Source organism: Panthera onca, chromosome A3, assembly GCF_046562875.1.
Source record: "Panthera onca isolate mPanOnc1 chromosome A3, mPanOnc1 haplotype 2, whole genome shotgun sequence".
NCBI lineage: Eukaryota > Metazoa > Chordata > Mammalia > Carnivora > Felidae > Panthera > Panthera onca.
This window is the reverse complement of record NC_138341.1, coordinates 113,462,368-113,480,941: the sequence shown is the minus strand read 5'-3', so window position 1 is coordinate 113,480,941 and position 18,574 is coordinate 113,462,368. Positions and strand designations below refer to the sequence as shown.

The 18,574-nt window shown below is 51.2% G+C and overlaps 1 protein-coding gene across 2 annotated transcripts in view; it reads right to left on the bottom strand.

The window, feature by feature from the left end:
• The window catches only part of TTLL9 (tubulin tyrosine ligase like 9), a 41,505-nt gene that overhangs the window by 16,726 nt on the left and 6,205 nt on the right, over positions 1-18,574 (bottom strand). For both annotated transcript variants that reach the window (XM_078444166.2, XM_078444167.2), the window contains exons 3-8: positions 15,023-15,115; positions 12,809-12,920; positions 11,857-12,042; positions 2,631-2,699; positions 1,956-2,030; positions 695-785 (exon numbers count right to left, since the gene is read on the bottom strand). In XM_078444166.2, coding sequence (XP_078300292.2) covers positions 695-785; positions 1,956-2,030; positions 2,631-2,699; positions 11,857-12,042; positions 12,809-12,920; positions 15,023-15,115 — 626 coding nt within the window. The remainder of the gene's footprint in view (positions 1-694; positions 786-1,955; positions 2,031-2,630; positions 2,700-11,856; positions 12,043-12,808; positions 12,921-15,022; positions 15,116-18,574) is intronic.

The window sequence follows — 18,574 nt, the reverse complement described above, 5'->3', positions numbered from 1 at the left end:
CCCCCCAGCCTGGAGGGGCCGGGCCTTGGGGCAGGAGGGACTGCCTGAGCAAAGGGCTCGGTCCAAGGGCAGAGTGGAAGGAGACGAGGTCAGTGAGGTCAGCAGGGGCCAGCTCACGTGCAATGTTTGGATTCTGTTTTAGCAACCATGGGAAGCCACTGAGGGGATCTTGTCCCCCTGGGTACTGTGCTGGAGCGGAGCATAGGGGACCAGAGTAGCAGTGGGCATCAGTGAGGATGGGAGGGGACAGTGGCCAGAACCAGGATGGAGGGGGTCAGATGGATTCAAGAGCTGCGTGGGAGCTTGATGGGAGGTCAGACATGGGAGGGGAAGAGAGAGAAACACCCCCACAATGGTCTCCGACCTCTGGCTTAGCAACTGGGGGCTGGAGGGGCTGTATCCCGATGGGGAGGCTGGGGAAGGAGCCATATGGCAGGGGGAGGGCGAGGGTTGAATCTTAGGCATGTTGGGTGTGAGCTGCCGGGAGGTGCCCAAGGGTCGGTGGGACATCAGGATCCGGGCTGCCGGGGTGAGGTCCTGGCTGGAGACAGAAAGCTGGGAGGTCACTGGCATCTGGGGGTGTTGAAAGCCACGAGAGAGGATGGGGTCACTGGGGGAGGGGAGGGAGGATGTTGCGCGAAGCGGTGAGAGGAGCCAAGTGGCCCTCTGTTCTGGGCAGAGACCGCCATCTCACCTCCTATCAGGTAGGGGTTTTCGATATAGCGCTGAGCTACGTAGTTCTCCACGGGGATTTCATCCTTCTGGTCATCAGAACTTCTCGCGTCCTGGTTGTAACAATAACTATTATTAACATCTACGGAGCATTTCCTGTGCAGGAGGCATCGTGCTAGACACTCTCCTCGTTTGGTCTTTAAATCAACCCTATCGGGGAAGGACGAACGTTATCCCCCGTTTTACAGATGAGCAAACTGAAGCACAGAGAGGGGAAGCGACTTGCCCAAGGTCACACAGCTGCTCCGTGGCACAGCTGGGACGTGGACCCACACGCAGGCTGGGCCCAGAGCTTCGGCGTTTAACCTCTAGACCTGTGCTGTCTATTTACATTTAAACTGCTTAAAAATAAGTGAATTTAAACGCTAGCACGTGGATGAACCTTGAAGCCATTACGCTAAGTGAAATAAGCCAGATACAAAAGGACAAACACTGTAGGAGTCCATTTCGACGAGGTCCCTGGAGGAGTCAGATCCACGGAGACAGGAAGTAGAAGAGTGGTTGCCAGGGGCTGGGTTGGGGGGGCTGCTGGGAAACAGGGAGTTAGTGTTTCATGGGGACAGAGTTCTGGAAGCGGACGAGAGTTCTGGAGGTGGACGGTGGTGGTGGTTGCACAATGATGTGAATATACTTAGTGCCTCTAAATTATACGCTTAAACGTCGTTAAGATGGTAAATGTCATGTAGATACAAGAATGAAAAGAAATTTAAAATCCAGTCCTTGAGGGACACCGGCTTCATTTCAGGTGCTCAGCGTCAGCACGTAGCTAGTGGTCACGGTACTGGAGAGCACAGGCATACACCGTTCCGCCTCTGTAGAAAATTCCATTGGTCTGTGCTGCCTGGAGGGCCACGCAGGTGCCCGGGGATGTTCCTCTCCCTTCTCTGCCTGCGAATCCTTTCCTGGCCAGCCCAGAGAGGCTCTGTCTCCCACCTGCACAGCACCTCATGGCCTGCAAAGCCCCTTCTCAGCCGCTGTCCCCTTCACGGTAACCATGTGACAAAACTGAGGCCCAAAGGCGAGTGGCGCATACTTGGTGAGGTCACACAAGGGCCTGGTGGCAGGGAGCCACTGGAACTCAGGGTCTCTGGCCCCCAGGGCAGAATTTTCTACACCGGCTGTCATCCCCCGGCCCCCTCCCCCTCCACCGCCAAGCTGCTTCAAGACAGAGGCAACCAGGCCTTCCCTTCCTGGGCCCCGGGCCACCTGGCACCTGTACTCACATGGCCTCCGGGTGGATTGACAGCGCTCCGGGCTGGCTGGGCCTCTGAGCTGGTGAGCTTCTTCCCAGCGGTGCCCTGATGGGAAGGAATCAGACACACAGAGGAGGGAGGCAATTCACTTCCTGAGCACCTGCTCATGCAGCAGGTGCTGGTTGTGTAGCAGCATTATCATCTCTAAAGTTCAGAGGGGGTTAGCAATTTTCCCAAGATCACACAGCTGCTGAGTGGCAGGGGCAGGATTGGAAGCGGGATTCCTACTACGCCGGATCCTGGGATACGGATGGGTCATGGGGAGGGAGGGAGCTACCTCAGGCTCGGCCTGGGACTTGGAGGAAGAGTCAGCCAAGCTGTCCCCAATCAGGTGAGCAGGAGGCCCAGGTACAGAGGCCACGTTCTCAGGTTTTAGGCATAGTAACTCGTCCTCAGCAGGCACTGTTACTACTCTCCCCCATTTACTTGGGCACAGAGAGGAGAAGAAGCATCTTGCCCAGGGTCACACAGCTTTTCAAGGGCAAAATCAAGATTTGAGCCCAGGCAATCTGGCTTCAGAGACTCCGTTCCCAGGGGCAGAGCTTCGCTGCCAGCCCTTCAAGCTTTGGAGGAAGGAAGGAGGGGCCCCTCGCGGCAGCAAGGGCAGAGGGAGATTTCCGGAGCAAGGGGGAGGGGTAAGCTTACCTTCCTCCAGTCCGTGATGTCCTTCAGCCTCCGGAAGAGGAAAATGCCCTTTCCCTGCGACCGGGCTACCTGGGGTGGGGGTGAGTGCAGAAAGGTCTGCTCTCAGCTCTATATGGTTCCTTGTTGGCCCCTGTGCCTGGGGCACCTCCCCACCATTTCTCTGTCTCTATCTCTCCCATGGGCTTCCAGCTCTCCCCAGAGGAATGGCCCAGCCCAGCCCCATGGGGCCAGCCACTGAGAAGGCACTAAGCTTGGCTGGCGGGTGGGAGGGAGGCAAGGGGGGAGGAAAGAGAGAAGCCGACTTTGCTCACAAAGGCATACAATGGCATGAATAATACAAAACAACAGACAATTAAAAAACCATTTCTAACAGTCTTGGGAACACATCATCCAATTCTTTTTTTGGAAATCAATTTGCCTCCCTAATTAGGTTTTGCTTCAGCTAATACTGATCAGTCTGCCTTTACTGAATCCCAGCATGGATAATTCATGGCTTCACAGAGTCTAGGGGCTGGAAAGATCTTTAATATCATGCAGAGCAGTCAGCACCAAAGGCATTATTCCCCCCTGAGAAATCCCTCTGTGATGGTCACCTGCCAGGGAGCTCGCCACCCTCCCCCTACCTCCCGATGCAGCTCATTTGTTGCGGGATCGCTCTATGAAGCAGTCATCCCAAAGGTATACATTAGGTGACTACTGTGTGCTGGGCATTATGCTATAGCCGTGACCCAGACCTCATGGAGCTTTCACAGCCTAACCTGTGTCGAGCTAAAAATTTGCCAGCCTGGCTCTGGCCTGTAGGGCTTCCTAAAACAAATCTGATCCCTGGGCCCCAGAGCAGCCCTTTGGGTAATCTGCAGCCAGTGAGCAGATCCCCTCGAGGCATCTTTTCTCTGGCATTAAGGCACCCAGGTAATGCAAACTGTCATTTCCCTCTGTTCTTCTCGGAGCAGGGCCAAGTTGGTTAATGTGATGTTCTCTGTACAATGCAGGGGCAGGCAGGGCTGTCGGGCATGGATGGGCAGGCTGTCCACTGCACAAGGGCTCCCCGTCATGGGGCCAGTGGGAGCTGAAACTCAGCCCCCGCTCTGCCTGCTGTGCTGTGTGCCTGTTTCGGGGTTGTGTACGCCCAGAAGATGGGGTGCCCGCAAGACCTGGGAGTACTGGTAGCATTTCAGGGGAAGCCACATGCGCACAGCTATTTGGGAGAGCAACAGTGTGCATAAAGGGCTTCCCACAGTTCCCAGCTACCCACAAGACTTACATTCACCTCACAAAAGATGACCCAACGTAAACAGTGAAAAAGTCACTCAACTTCATTAGCCTCAAGGAAATGCAAATGAACACCCCAAGAGGATGCCACCCTATACTGCCTGAGAGTGGGTAAAACTAAAGACCGACAACAGCAAGTGTTGGCGAGGCTGTGGAGAAACCGGAACTCACAACTGCTGGTGGGCGTGCACCAAAGCTGGACATAGGCATCTGCTCTGACCCAGAAACTCCTCTCCCGGGCACCTGCTCGGCAGAAACCCGGGCACCCGTGGACATGTACAGGACGTGTAGCACACGATTCACAATAGCTCCAACCTTGAAACTCCCAAATGGACAAGTACGCACTCAACGGAATCGTGTCGACAATGATGATGAACAATGCACCGACCCGCGTCAGTGTGGATGAGTAACCTGAACACGATGTTGAGGGAGAGAAAGCGGACGCAGTGGAGCCATACTGCGTGATTCCAATTACACAAAGTACGAAAGCAGACAAATGAATCCATGCTGTTAGGGACCCGAGGGGTAGTGAGTGGGAGAGGGTCGGAGGGGAGCTGCTGAGGGGCTGGCAATGCCCTGTTTGCAGTCTGGGTGCTCGTTACTCAAGTGTGCTCACCTCGTGAAATTGACTAAGCTGTGCCTCTGTGACTGGGGCGTATTCTGTTTACTAAACTTCAATTAAGTTTTTTTAAAGACTCCTGCCTTTGGGTCTAGGACCCCCCCACCCCCACCTTCCCTGTAGCCATTCCCCTTCCTTCTTTCCAGCCGGCAGAGTCCAGCTCTCACACGGAGGCTGGAAAGAGCAGATACCTGTGTGGTCGGCCTCCCATGCAGCTCATGGGAACCATGCAACTAGTTTTGGTCAATGAGGCCCAAAGAGACATCGGCTTGGGGCCTTGGGGCTTCTGAGAACGATTTTTTTTTTCCTTGTTAACAATATTGGGGTGGGCACCTGGGTGGCTCAGTTGGTTAAGTGTCTGACTCTTGATTTCAGCTCAGGTCATGATCTCATGGTTCGCGAGATCGAGCCCTGCATCAGGCTCTGCTGATAGAGCGGAGCCTGCTTGGGATTCTCTCTCGCCCTCTCTGCCCCTCCTTCCCTCTCAAAGTAAATAAACAAGCATTTAAAAAAACACATTGGGGTTGAGGAAGAGGAGAAAGAGAGGGAGGGAGCAAGAGAGGAAGGGAGGGAGAGAGAGAGAGAAAGAGATGTTTGCCTCCTTTCCTTCCTTTGAATGCTACACTCTGGGGAGGTGAGGACTATAACCGTCACCAATGAGGTGACGAGTCTGATGGAGGAAAGCCAATACACTGAGGATGCAGAGTGATGACAGAGAAGAAAGATAAGGAATGTGGTCTTTTCACAGCACCACTGAGCACATCCCCCAAACCTGGAACTTCCTACCTCTGGCTTTCTTGTTATATGAGGTGATAAAATGCCTTTATTGTTTGAAGCATTGCTAGTATGTTGGCAAACACGCCTGTTCCGGGAGATGCCCTCCTAAGGGAATAATCCTCAGGGTGAAAAGTAAACTTCCTGCTTGGTGATCTATCAGGGTTGTTGAGGCTGGAAACCACCACCTGCTCCCTAGCTCCAGCAGACTGTAGTTTCCAAAAACAATCACAAAAATATTTCCACTCCCATATGTTTTCCCAGAACCTTGCTACCTCCACCCTCCATCAAGAGGTAAATTCAATGTCCCGCCCCGAATCTGGGCCAGCATTTGGGACTGTCTCTACTAATTGCATATGGCAGAAGTGACATTGTGTGGATTCCAGTGCTGGGTCCTCCAAGGCAACACAGCTTCCACACAGCTTTCTCTTTGGGGATGGTTGCCCTTGGAACCTAGCCACATGCCGTGAGGAAGCTCAGGTCACATGGAGAGGTCCATACGGAGGGCAACTGAGTCTTCCAGCCCTCCACCCTGGCTGAGCTCCCAGCCAACAGCCAGCACTGACTTGCCAGCCCAGTGAGGGAGCCAGCTCGGAAGAGAGTCCTGCAGCCCTCATGGGAGCCATCCCAGTAGATGCTCAAACAGCAACAAGCCTTCCCTGTCAAATGCTGCCCAAACTAGCGTGAGCTAATAAATAAGACAGGGTTTTCGTTTCAAGCCACTGAGTTTTGGGGTGCGGGAATAGGACCAGCACACTGACTTTAGGGGAATGGTTTCTAACAGTGGCAGCCAATACTTCTCAGATGTTTTCTGGGTGCCAAGCACAAAGACTTATGCCCATGAGCTCCTTAAAGCTTTACAAAGAATCTTCTATGTAGGCATTAACGTTATCCCCCTTTTGCAGCCAAGGAAACCAAGGAACAACGCCAAGCACTCTGTTCAAGGTTACCCAGCCTGTAGGTGACAAACCCAGGTAGTTAATTTTTTTTTTTTTTTTACATTTATTTATTTTTGAGAGACAGAGAGAGATGGAGTACAAGTAGGGGAGGGGCAGAGAGAAAAGGAGACACAGAATCCGAAGCAGGATCCAGGCTCTGAGCTGTCAGCACAGAGCCTGACGAAGAGCTCGAACTCACAAGCCGTGAGATCATGACCTGAGCCAAGGTCAGATGCTTAACTGACTGAGCCACCCAGGCACCCCCCAACCCCCAAGGTCAACATGGTCCTACTGTTGGGACTATCAATCTTACTTGATAATCTGGGAGTAAAATATTATTTTTATAAAAAGATATGTTTTCAATTGGAAAGTAATATGAATGGATTGTTGGGGCGCCTGGGTGGCTCAGTCGGTTAAGCCTTCAACTTCAGCTCAGGTCATGATCTCACGGTTTGTGAGTCTGAGCCCTGCGTCGGGCTCTGTGCTGACCGCTTGCTCAGAGCCTGGAGCTTCGGATTCTGTGTCTCTTTCTCTCTCTGCCCCTCCCCCACTTGTGCTCTGTCTCTCAAAAATAAATAAATGTAAAAAAACATATATATATGAACGGATTGTTAGAATGAACCATATTTAGATTTTGTACCACCTGTGGCCACTCATGGCCCTCGATGCCCTGCCCCTGGGGATCATTTCTCGTGAGGCATTCGTTGTGTGGCATTCACTGAGTGTTACAGATGTAGTTGGTGGTCCACTCAGCAACGCCAAGTATGGGAAAAAAATTCCCTTTTTTCTCTGCCAACAGAACCCCATTTGCGTATTTGTTTTTTAATGTAAGCTCTACACCCATCGTGGGCATTGTATTCACGACCCTGAGATCAAGAATTACCTGTTCCACCAACTGAGCCAGCCAGGCGCTCCCAACAGAACCTCATTTGGATCACCTCTTCCTGGTGGCCCTGCCCTCTGCGGGGTCTGATGCCCACGGTGGTCCCATGCCCCCACCATGTGACCGGTTCAAGCAGGGCCAGCAGGATGCCAGGGGAAGTCTACTGCAGTGACCTCTGGGGAGTTTGTGTCTTCTTCAAAAGGGACACACAAGACCAGGGTGTTCCTTCAATCCTGTGGCAATAGTGGAGGCGTGAGGAGGTGAAGCTAGAGCTTGGCAGCTACATTGTGACCAAGAGTAGCAGCCAGCCCACTGGGGTGGGAACCGATGATGATGTCAAGCTGCCCTATGATGTTGAATCATCCCTGGAAGCGACCTCTCGTCATTAAAGGAAATGTCCTGGGGTCTGTAAACTCGAAAGAGAAGAAAGTTTTTCATCCTAACAAGATTTTCCCACTGCTTCCCATTATGAATGCAGACAACAAATCCTAGTAGTACTAGCCAAGCCTGTGACTTTACTCTCAGAAGAAATCTCGGTTATTTTTAGATCACATTAGAGTTGCTGCAGGTGTCTCAAAATATTGTTTTTGCTTGTGATGATTTTGAAAGTATGGTAACAATGGGGCCTGCTGTTAGACTCTCACTGTTAATGAAAAGCGCATATATTGTTACTGTTACTGCATACAGATCATTTAATAGTTTGTGTGCCCGTTGTGAGAACATGCTAGCAGGTCTCCAACTGCGGAAGGTGCTGGACTGACCGCCAGCTTCTACTACCGCAATCCACGCTCCACTTGTGGGGCCCCGCCTGCAGGGGACGCTCCTGCCACGGACGGAGGACAGAAGGGGCCTTGAAGGCTGGCCCACTCCCTGGAGAGTGGGGCCTCCTCTGGCATGAGGCCTCCCCCAGGCCTTGCTGCCCGGCCTCTAGGTGCTTCTCTTCCTTCCCTCTCTCCCTCGCTGGGGTCTGACTGCCGTCCAGGCTCCCCCCACCCCCTCCCCCAATTCCTCACGGGCAAAACTCCCGGCATGTTCGTTTGTTTCTCAGAGGACCCAGACTAACCGGTTGATAACTGTTTTTCAATAGAGTTGCTTCTTTTTATAACCAAATTATTTTATCCTTTTAAAAACACTATTTTGTGACCGTGTGAAACACTATTTTTTTTTTAATTTCTTTTTTTAACGTTTATTTATTTTTTGAGACAGAGAGAGACAGAGCATGAACGGGGGAGGGTCAGAGAGAGGGAGACACAGAATCCGAAACAGGCTCCAGGCTCCGAGCTGTCAGCACAGAGCCTGACGCGGGGCTCGAACTCACGGACCGCGAGATCATGACCTGAGCCGAAGTCGGCCATTCAACCGACTGAGCCACCCAGGCGCCCCTATTTTTACCAGCCCTCTCGTTTGGGCTCCCTGTAGTCGTGATTTCTGTTATTTGCTGCCCAAGGCATCCTGTCGACCTCCTGCCCAACCAGAGGGCCTGAGCTGGTAGGAAGGGAGAATGTTTCGATGGCAAATAAGTTGGGATCGATGCAATTTTTACATCAGTTAGACTTTTAAATGGCAAAGCCAAGGGCTTGTTCTTATACTCTGAGATGGGCTGGGGCTCAGGCTCGGTGGGAAGAGGGGTCCCTGCGGATGGCAGGGAAGGGATGATGCTGCTTACTCCCTTCTGAGTCCAACTCGCCCCGCCCACCCCCGCATCGCCCCTGCTCTGCTGCCCGGAGTGGAGTTGGAAGCTGAAGAGTCAGCAGGCCCTAGGGCACCGTGCAGAGGAGATGCCAGAGGGAAAAGGCAGGCCAGTGGCTATCCTGACCCGCCGGCCATGGCAGCTATGTGAAAACTCTTGTGTGTGGGTGCACGAGGACAAGCTGGCTCACAGAGACAGGCCTTGTGGGAGGAGTGGAGGGATTCGGGATTTTTTCTATTTTCTGAATTTGGAGTAATTTTTTTTTTTTTTTAACATTTTCCCCACCCCGAAGGATCCAAACAACAGGATCCCAGAACTAATACTCCGTCCCAGCGGTTCATGGTTCTGTGGCTCCAGAGAACCCTGGTTGCTCTACCTGGGAAATTGTTAGAAATGCAAGTTCTTTGGCCCCACATCAGGCCTACTGAATCAGACCCTGGGGGATGGGAGGGGGGCTTTAATAAGCTCTCCAGAAAATTCTGATGCACTCTCAGTTTTGAAAATGATTCTGCTAGGGTCTCACTCCTCAAAGTGTGGTCCGGGGACCAGCAGCAAGGGCCTGACCTGGGAGCTGGTTAGCAAGGCAGACTCTCAGACCGACCCAGACCTGCCGAATCAGTCTCTGCCTTTAACCAGGTTGCCTGATGATTGTGGGCACATTTGGGCTTGGGAAGCACCGACCTCGTGCTTTCCAGGTGTCGCCTGGAGTCTTGGAAATAACCGTAAAAGCGGTCAGTGACTGGACACCTAAGTGCCAAACCCTTTATATAAATGTGTATAACCGCATTGGATTCTCTCGCAAGCCCGGCAGGTAGGTGCACTCATTAATTCCATTTTATGGATGAGGACGATGAGGACGCAGACTTAGAGGGGTTGAGGAACCTGCCCAGGGCTTATGCGTGGCGGGTACAGAGTTAGAGCTCAGAGCACCCACTCCCGGCTCCCCACACCCCAGACAGGGCGCCACAGCTATTCAGGAGCAAGGACACACGCACACAGCCAAGATGCCTCCTCTTAATTACAGCTGTCTTGTGTCTGCCTCTAACAAAGGCCGTGGGCTGGGAAAGGAATCAACTTAATATGCAATTGCTCATCCCAATTAGCACAAATTACCATTTGTCTGAGAGGCTAATGTTGGGAGCTGGGACCGCCCTGTGGCTTGTAGTCTTCCTGTGCCTAACGAACCCCTTCTTCTCCGGCTGCAGAGGAGGGGACAGGTGCAGGAGGTCCCGGGGTCAACGCTGGCTGGGACCCAGTCGGGAGGATCCGTCATTTCTGTCTGGCACGTCGATTCCCCCTCCAAGCAGCTGTGCTCTTGGTTGAATGTGCATATCGGCCAACACCAGGTCTAGTCCCCAGCTGCACGAGGAAGGGCTGCCCCCCACGTCCTCCCCCCAGCTCCCTTCCTGGGGCCTGGCACGGTCCCAAGCCCAGAAAATATTAGGGGGCTTTGATGATACCATTCAAGGCTATGGTGGCTTTGTGGTGAGAAACCAGCCCTGGCACGAGGAACAATCGAGGGGCTCATAGGTGCTCTGCCGCGCCTGCCCTCCACTCAGTTTCTTGATCCCCGAAGGGCTGGCTACCTCCGGATGCAAGGCTTTCATGCATGCAGTCCCTCTTCCCAGAATGCTCTTCCCTACCTCTGTCCCTCGCCAGGCTGACTCCTCGGCATCCTTCAGGCCACAGTCAATATTTCTTGACTTTCAGTCAAAGTCAACAATTCTTTTAATAACACTAATAACAATGGCAGCTATCATTTATGGAGTGCTTAAGGTATGCTCTACCTGTGTTAATCACACCACAACATTATGTGACAGGTAACACAGTCTCACTTTGCAGATGGGAAAACTGGGGCACAGACAAGTTAAGTAACCTGTCTGAGGTCACACAGCAAGGAAGTGGTACAGGCAGTATTTAAACTAAGGGATTTGACCTTGGAGCCCAATCTCCCTTCAGAAAAGCCTGCTGGGCAGCAGGGAACCTCCTACTGTTTCCTCTCTAGTGTCACTTAGAACAACCGTACTCACACAGGTATCTTCTGTATCGTCTGCACTCAAGGAAGGTAGAGACCCACTTCCAATTTGCTGAGGGCTGTGTCCCTAGCACCTACTTCTATGCCTGGCATGTAGCCAGCGCTCAGTAAACATTGTGGAATGCTTGAATAAATGGGTCGCAGTCTCCTCATCTATAAACCAAGGTGATATTGGGGCGCCTGGGTGGCTCAGTCGGGTTAAGCGTCTGACTCTTGACTTCAGCTCAGGTCATGATCTCATGGTTTGTGAGATCAAGCCCCATGACAATCCTGCTTGGGAGTCTCTCCCTCTCTCTCTCTCTACCTCTCCCTCCACGCCGTGCTCTCACGCAAGCGCACACACACTCTCTCTCTCAAAATAAATAAATACATATTTAAAAATGAAATGAAATAAAATAAAGTAAGGTAATATCTCATCCCAAAGACCATCTGGAGAATCAGGTAATGCAGGCAAAGCGGTTGGCATGGCCTGACTGCCACCATTTTCTCTCATGTCAGGAAGAGAGGTGGGGACCTGAGCTCCAGCAAGGCTCTGGATTCTCTGCCCTGGTGCCCTGAGGATACTTTTCCATCTAGTAAACATGTATTGAGCACCTACTGTGTACTAGCAGTCATAGCTGCTGGGTTCAAACACTGCAAAGAGGAGACAAAGCTCTTCGGCGGAGGGGCACCTGGGTGGCTCAGTCGGTTAAACGTCTGACTTCAGCTCAGGTCATGATCTCGCAGTTTGTGAGTTCGAGCCCCGCATCAGGCTCTGTGCTGACAGCTCAGAGCCCGGAGCCTGCTTCGGATTCTGTGTCTCCCTCTCTCTGCCCCTCCCCCACTCACGCTCTCTCTCTGTCAAAAATAAATAGAGTTAAAAAAAAAAAAAGCTCTTCTGGGGAGGCAGATGGTGCACCTAAGGCTGAAATCCCAGGCAGGGGTTCTGCCATGAAGGATCCCTGCTGGTGCCTGGGCAGCCCTCCCTCCCACTGCCCCTTTCCTCTGGTCCCCTGACTGGGCACCGGGCACTCACAGGCTTCATGATCCAGGTGATCCCCGGGTTTTTGCGGAACTCTTCCACGAACAGGTGGTACTCGCATGGCATCTCAAAGGTTTTGGGGAAGAAGTCGCACTTGGCTGCCTCCAGCTTCCCTGCCTCGCGCTCCAGCTGCTTCCGGAACCGCTTCAGGTTCTTCACCATGTAGTTCTTGCGCGTCAGCTGGGCGGCGGGATGGGTGGACAGGCTGTTAGGGCTCGTGCCCCCTGCCCTGCTCCACCTCCCAGCCCCAGCCATCGACACTGCCTCCCACAGCCTCCATTCTCGGCCCACCAAGTAGCAATAACAGTAAGAGTAACTTTGAGAGCCTGCTATTCTATAACCATCCCCACTTTACAGGCAAGAAAACTGAGGCTCAGAAAGGCTAAGTCAATTGCCCAGAGCTACCCAGCTAACAGAAGGCACAGCCAGGACTTGACCCAGGCCTGTCTGACTCCGAAGTTCATGTTGCTAACTTCTAAGCTGCACTAACCTTTTCAAATCTCAGCAGCTTTGGCTCCTCCAGTGTGATTTGTGATCTGATTCCTCCCGGACCTCCCTCCCAGCTCTAGACTCCCAACTGCTCAATCTGTCTCTTCCCTGAAATCACCATATGGCTCAAGCATCCTGCTCCTGCGGCCCTTGCCTCCCAAGCCAGGCTGCCCCTCACATCTGTAGTGTTGACATGCCCACCAGCCTGTGACCTGAGTCCCCACCCCAAGATAGCCTGCTGCTCGGGTATTAGATCCTTACCCTCTCACATCCTTTAGCCCATCGTGTATCTTGTGCACATGCTCCCCACCTGGCATGTACCCCAAACTCCCTTACGCTTTTCCATTCTGCTCCTTGCACTCCCGTGCCAGCCCCTGCTCGTTGCGACATCCAGTGACATGAAGTGGCTGACTCAGTGCCCCCCCTTCCCCCGCCACCACCAGTCCACCCAGCTCACCTCGTAGTGGTTTCGGAAGTGACTGATCCGCACGTGTTCGTCCATGTAGGTGTGGTCAAAGTTCTCCCGGAGCCAGCTGACGTCACACCAGTAGAAATCCCAGTCCCCTTCACTGGGGGTGGGTGGGAGAAAGGTCATGAGGTAAGGACCTCAGCACTGCTGAGGGCCTGGGGCCCATGGAGGTGCAGCTGAGGGACAAGCAAGGTTCATAAGGAGCCTCAAGGGGGTGTCGTGGGCCAGCCCTGCCCACAGTGTGCTTCGCTAGGCCAGAGTGAGAACGGGAGAAATGTTCCTACACAAATCCAGGCTGCCGGCTTCCTTTGGGTTCCCTTTGAACAACCGGGGTATCGGCCACACGGGGTCCTGATGCCTCCTGGCACCTGTCGGCGGGAGTGAGGAACAGCCACCAAGTTGGGACGCACCCTCTCCAGATCACAGCCCCTACCTACCACTGCCTACGGCCCATGGCAACCAGCCAGCCTCACCTGATCAGGTTACCTGCCTGGGCTCTAGAAGCATCTGGGTTGCCACCCCCGGCCCACATCACCAAGCAGTGCCTCCCGATAACATCTGTAAGCCCTTCCCTGTCCACAAAGCCCTCCCCTCACTGAGTCCTCAGAACAGCCTCAAGAGGTGACTACAATCATCCCTGGAGCCCTCAGTCGAGGAGAACCTCGCTCGCCCAGGGCACAGCAGCATCAGCATTCCTACCCAGGCTAATCTACCGAATCCGATGCCAGAGCTGGGGTGCAGAGAGGAGGTGCTTGAAAAGGATGTGACAGGAGAGAAAATAATGCCACCACCGTTGCTTCCAACGTGGTTTTTTTGTTTGTTTGTTTTTGTTTTTTTAAGTTACAAAATTACAGCAATAACCGAAGACTAGACTCCAGTACCAGGCAGTGGGAATCACGGATTCATCCATTGGCTCATTTGTTTCCTCATTCACCGAGAGGGTAGAGATGCACCTGGGACTCTGCACACAGAGCGACTGGGTGCAGTCCAAGCCCTGACAAGCCAAGTGACCTCCAACATGGCACTTTTTACTCTTCCATGCCCAGGTGTCCCGTTTTCCAGCAAATGGGTATGATAATAGCACCTCCCAGAAGAAGGTTTGCTGGATGATTCAGAGGTCAGGCGTGTAAACTGCTATAGTAAAGAGTGTCTAACGGGCTCAGCTATTGTTATGCAACAACACTGACTGAGCACCAAGTCAGGGCAGCTGGTGGCCCTCCCCCCTCCTATCCATTCTCCCCCTTTTGTCTACAGTAATAGAATTCCCAACATTTACCTGGGGAAATGTAATCCACATTTTCCAAAATAAAAGCTACATTTTCCAGATTCTCTTGCAGCTAGGCTAAGTCTGGCCAACGTGAGGGACTTCTGGGCTGTGTCCTTCAAGGGCAGGGCGTGTACTTTCTTGTCTCCCTCCTACCTACTGCTGCTCGCCCTGTGGATGCAAGACTGGAGCTTCACCTTAGACCGTGAGAAGGGCTTCACTCAAGGGATGGCAGGATGGAAAGACGGAAACAGGTGGCTCCAAATTTCTATGCCATCTCTGAAATTCCTACACCTGGACTTTGGTGGGAGAGATAAATAAACTTCTGGTCCGTCAGAGCCTCTTTTGCTTTGGGTCTCTGTTATATGCAGCCCAACCTTAGCCCTCACTAACATTAGCACCTGCTATGTGCCAGACATTGTTCATCTCAGCATCCCCAGGGCCCACCATAGAAGAGATGTAGGCTTAGGGGTCAAGTAACTCGTCCAAAGTCACAGGACTAATAAGTGGCCAGGGACGAGCAGCCTTTGACCTCGACCTGCCATCCCTAGAGGATTCAAGCCAGCTAGTCTGTGACGGCTGCACTCCTTGATTCTCCAGAGAGCTCTAGGACCCTGGCTACGGAAGAGTCCAACTGAACTGGGAGCAACTCCCACTCTGACACACATGTGCTGTGTGACCTTCAACAATTGGCTTGATCCCTCTGAACATAATCATATCTTGCTGGATGGTTCTAAGACTTAGACAAGGCAGAGATGTCGTCTGTAATGTGCCTGATACACTCGGAGTGCTAAATAAATTTTGGTCCCTGTCACAGCCAAATTGGGACAAGTCCCAGTAGCCACCCACAGGAACTGGGAGAAAACAGAGGGAGACAAGGCCTGGTGAGTCAAAGGGAAAGAGGGCCGAGATTGGCAGGGGGTGGGGATGCGTCTTACTCCTTTACTTCTACCCAGCCCGGCCTGTGGCGAAGGACATCCATGAGAGTATTCATGAGAGTGGTCTTGAATCGGATTGAAGCTCTCTGCTCTCTGCAAGACAGGGTGACAGATCGCTCGCTCAGGGTCACGCAGAAACCTGTGCGTGGATGTTCACAGCAGCTTTATCCAGAATAGCCCGAAGCTGGCAACAACCCAGATGTCCTTCAATGGGTGAATGGTTACATAGCGGTCCATCCATGCCATGGAATACTGACTTAGCAATAAAAAGGAGTGAAATATGTGTACATTCAACCTGCATGCATCTCTGGGGAATTATGCCGAGTGAAAAAGGCCGATCCTAAAACGTTCTTATATACTGTACAATTCCATTTATACAGCTTTTCTTTTGAGAGAAAGAGCATGCACGCACATGCAAGTGGGGGAGGGGGGTGGCAGAGAGAGAGAAGGAGAGAGGGAGAGAGAGAATCCCAAGCAGGCTCCTCATTGTCAGTGCAGAGCCTGACGCGAGGCTCCAGCCCACAAACTGTGAGATCATGACCTGAGCCAAAATCAAGAGTTCTCCGCTTAACTGACTGAGCCACCCAGGTGTCCCTATATGACTTTTGAAATGACAAAGTTATTAAAATGAAGAACAGATTAGCAGTTGCTTGGGGTTAAGGACAGGGGGGAGGTGGGATTGTGGAAGAAGGCAGAGGGAGGAGGAGGAAGTGGATGTGGTCATAAAATGGTCATATTAGGGATCAGTGGTGATGGGAACTTTCCTTATCTTGACTGTATGGATGTCAGTATCCTGGTTGTGATACCGCATTATAGTTGTATTCTCTGTTACCATTGGAGAAAACCAAATACAGGGCACATGGTAACTCACTATATTATTTCTTATACTTTTTTTTTTTTTTAAGTAGGCTCCTCACCCAACATGAGGCTTGAACTCACAGCCCTAAGATCAAGAGTCACATGCTTTACCAACTGAGCCAGCCAGGCACCCCTCACTATATTATTTCTTATAACTGCATATAAATCTACAATTATCTCAAAGTAACTATTTAATTAAAAAAATTAACACATCATTAGAAGTCTGGATAATGGCTACCTTTGTGGGGGAATGATAGAAAGAGAGCATGAGTGGGGTTTCTGGAGTGTTGGTGATGTTCTGATTCCTGATATGTGGGTGTATTAAGTTGACGAAAATTCACTGAGCTATAAAGTTACGACACATGCACCTTTCTGTATATACAACAGAACTCTGTAACAAAATACACCACGAATAAAGCTTAAAGGACTGGTTACAGATTAAGACAAAATATTTGTAATGCTTACAATCTGTAAGACATTTGGACCAAGTACATAATGAGCTTCGACAAATCATTTTTAAAAAGACAAAAATGCCTAAAGGATTGAACAGGCAATTCATAGCAGGGGAAACGTACCAGTAAGCACGAGAAAAGATTCTCAACCTTCCCGACAATCAAGTAAACGCAAATTAAAACATCGCAGGTTATAGTGGAAGAGGATGCGAAAGACTCTCAGTCCTACTGAAGCAGGGAGGGGGAAAATGTGCAAACTAAACAGCACACTTGACTATGGGGCTAGTGGGGAGCAACGGACAAAAGAAAACCTGAACTGATTCCAGAGAGAAAAAAGCCCTTAGCGGGGAGCAGAGAGCTATAGCAGGTGTCCAGGTCTGGGGGGGGCGTCTGAGTTTGGGCAAGGGGAGGAACGAGCCAGCCACGGAGAAGCAGTCACCAGGAGAAAGCAGCTGTGCTTGGACAAGAGGGAGGGCGGCCAAACAAATCAAAATCTGGAAGAGTCCCATTCCGAAACCAAAGCAGACCGAACCGAACCAAAACAACATTGCGGCAAATTTGCGTAAGAAAGAAGCAGTAGAGAACGTAGTAAAGCAGAGAGAAAACCCATACTCCTGCACAATGATGTGGTGTGGGCATTCTGGCAGCCCTGCCAGATTGAATCCAAAAATGAACCAAAAAACGACCCACAAACAAACAAACACACAAACACTGAACTGTAGTTCAACCCCCTTCCGGGGCAAAGGCTCAAAATGGCAGTACAGGAGGTTGGGCTTGGGGCCAACTCACTGTAATTAAAGCTTTGGCCCAACCCATGTTCCACTCAGCTTTAGGAGGAATCAAATGATCAGCCCCTAACCCTAAGTAGTGGTCAGAAGAAAGGGCTTACGGTCTCTGTGGAGTGGAGAACAAAGGCAAAAGAAAAAAAAAAGTTAAATTTCTTTACAACTTATAGCACATTGACAAGTCCTTGAGACAGAGTGACCTTCCTCCAGAAACTCGACTGCCTCCATGTTAATACTTTGCTAGAGATAAAAGGCAACCTTAGCTTGACATTAGCCTGACCTCTAGGATCCTGTAAAGAAAATCCCTTATCTCTACCTGTCCCCCTGCCCTCCGTAACCAAGATATATGTTAGCAATCGTCCTCCAAACACATGGCCCACTGACATCCATCTGAAGGGTCTCATGACTCAGGTTTTACTAGACCGTTGTAAATGACTGTATCCTAACAACAGCTAGCCCCTCGAGGTCCTGGAAACCTTGCTTCCAAATTCCTTAGAGACTTACATTATCCCAAACCCAATATAATCAGCCACTCCTCACAACCCCAGTGCATCTGTTGTTGTTGTTTTTTTTAATTTTTAATGTTTATTTATATTGAGAGAGAGAGAGAGAGAGAGAGAGAGAGGGAGAGAGTATAAGTGGGGGAGGGGCAGAAAGAAAGGGAGACACAGACTCCAAAGCAAGCTCCAGGCTCTGAGCTGTCAGCATAGAGCCTGATGTGGGGCTCGAACCTACAAACCCTGAGATCATGGCCTGAGCCAAAGTCAGATGCTTAATTGACTGAGCCACCCCAGGCGCTCCCTGTGCAGCTCTTCCTGCCCATAGATCCTGTCTGTATGCCTTAATAAACCACCTTTTTGCACCAAAGATGTCTCAAGAATTCCTTCTTGACTGTTAGCTCCTAAACCCTAACATTTTCACATCATCTGGAAAATCAATCAATTGATCTCTCTTTCTACTCACATATCCATTTTGGTACATCTGAATCTCCATCAGGGATAATTTTCCTTGACCCTGAAGCACCTTCTTTAGTGTTTAAATACATGGCAAAGAGTCAGAGCACCTGGGTGGCCAGTCGGTTGAGCATCTGACTTCGGCTCAGGTCATGATCTCATGGTTCGTGGGTTCGAGCCCGGCATTAAGCTCTGTGCTGACAGCTCGGAGCCTGGAACCTGCTTCGGATCCTGTGTGTCTCTCTCTCTGTCTGCCCCTCCCCCACTCGTGCTCTGTGTGTGTCTCTCTCTCAAAAAGAAACATTAACAATTTTTTTTAAATACACGACAAAAATAACAGCACAAAGGACCAGAGGGGAGTAAACAGAGCAAGCTGTTCTAAGGTTCTTCCATTGTGCACAAAGTGGTATAATACTGATTCACAGTAGACAGTGATGAGTTAAGGATGCGTATTGTAATTCCCTAAAACAGCAGTTCTTGGTGGGTGGTCCAAGTAGTCCTCAG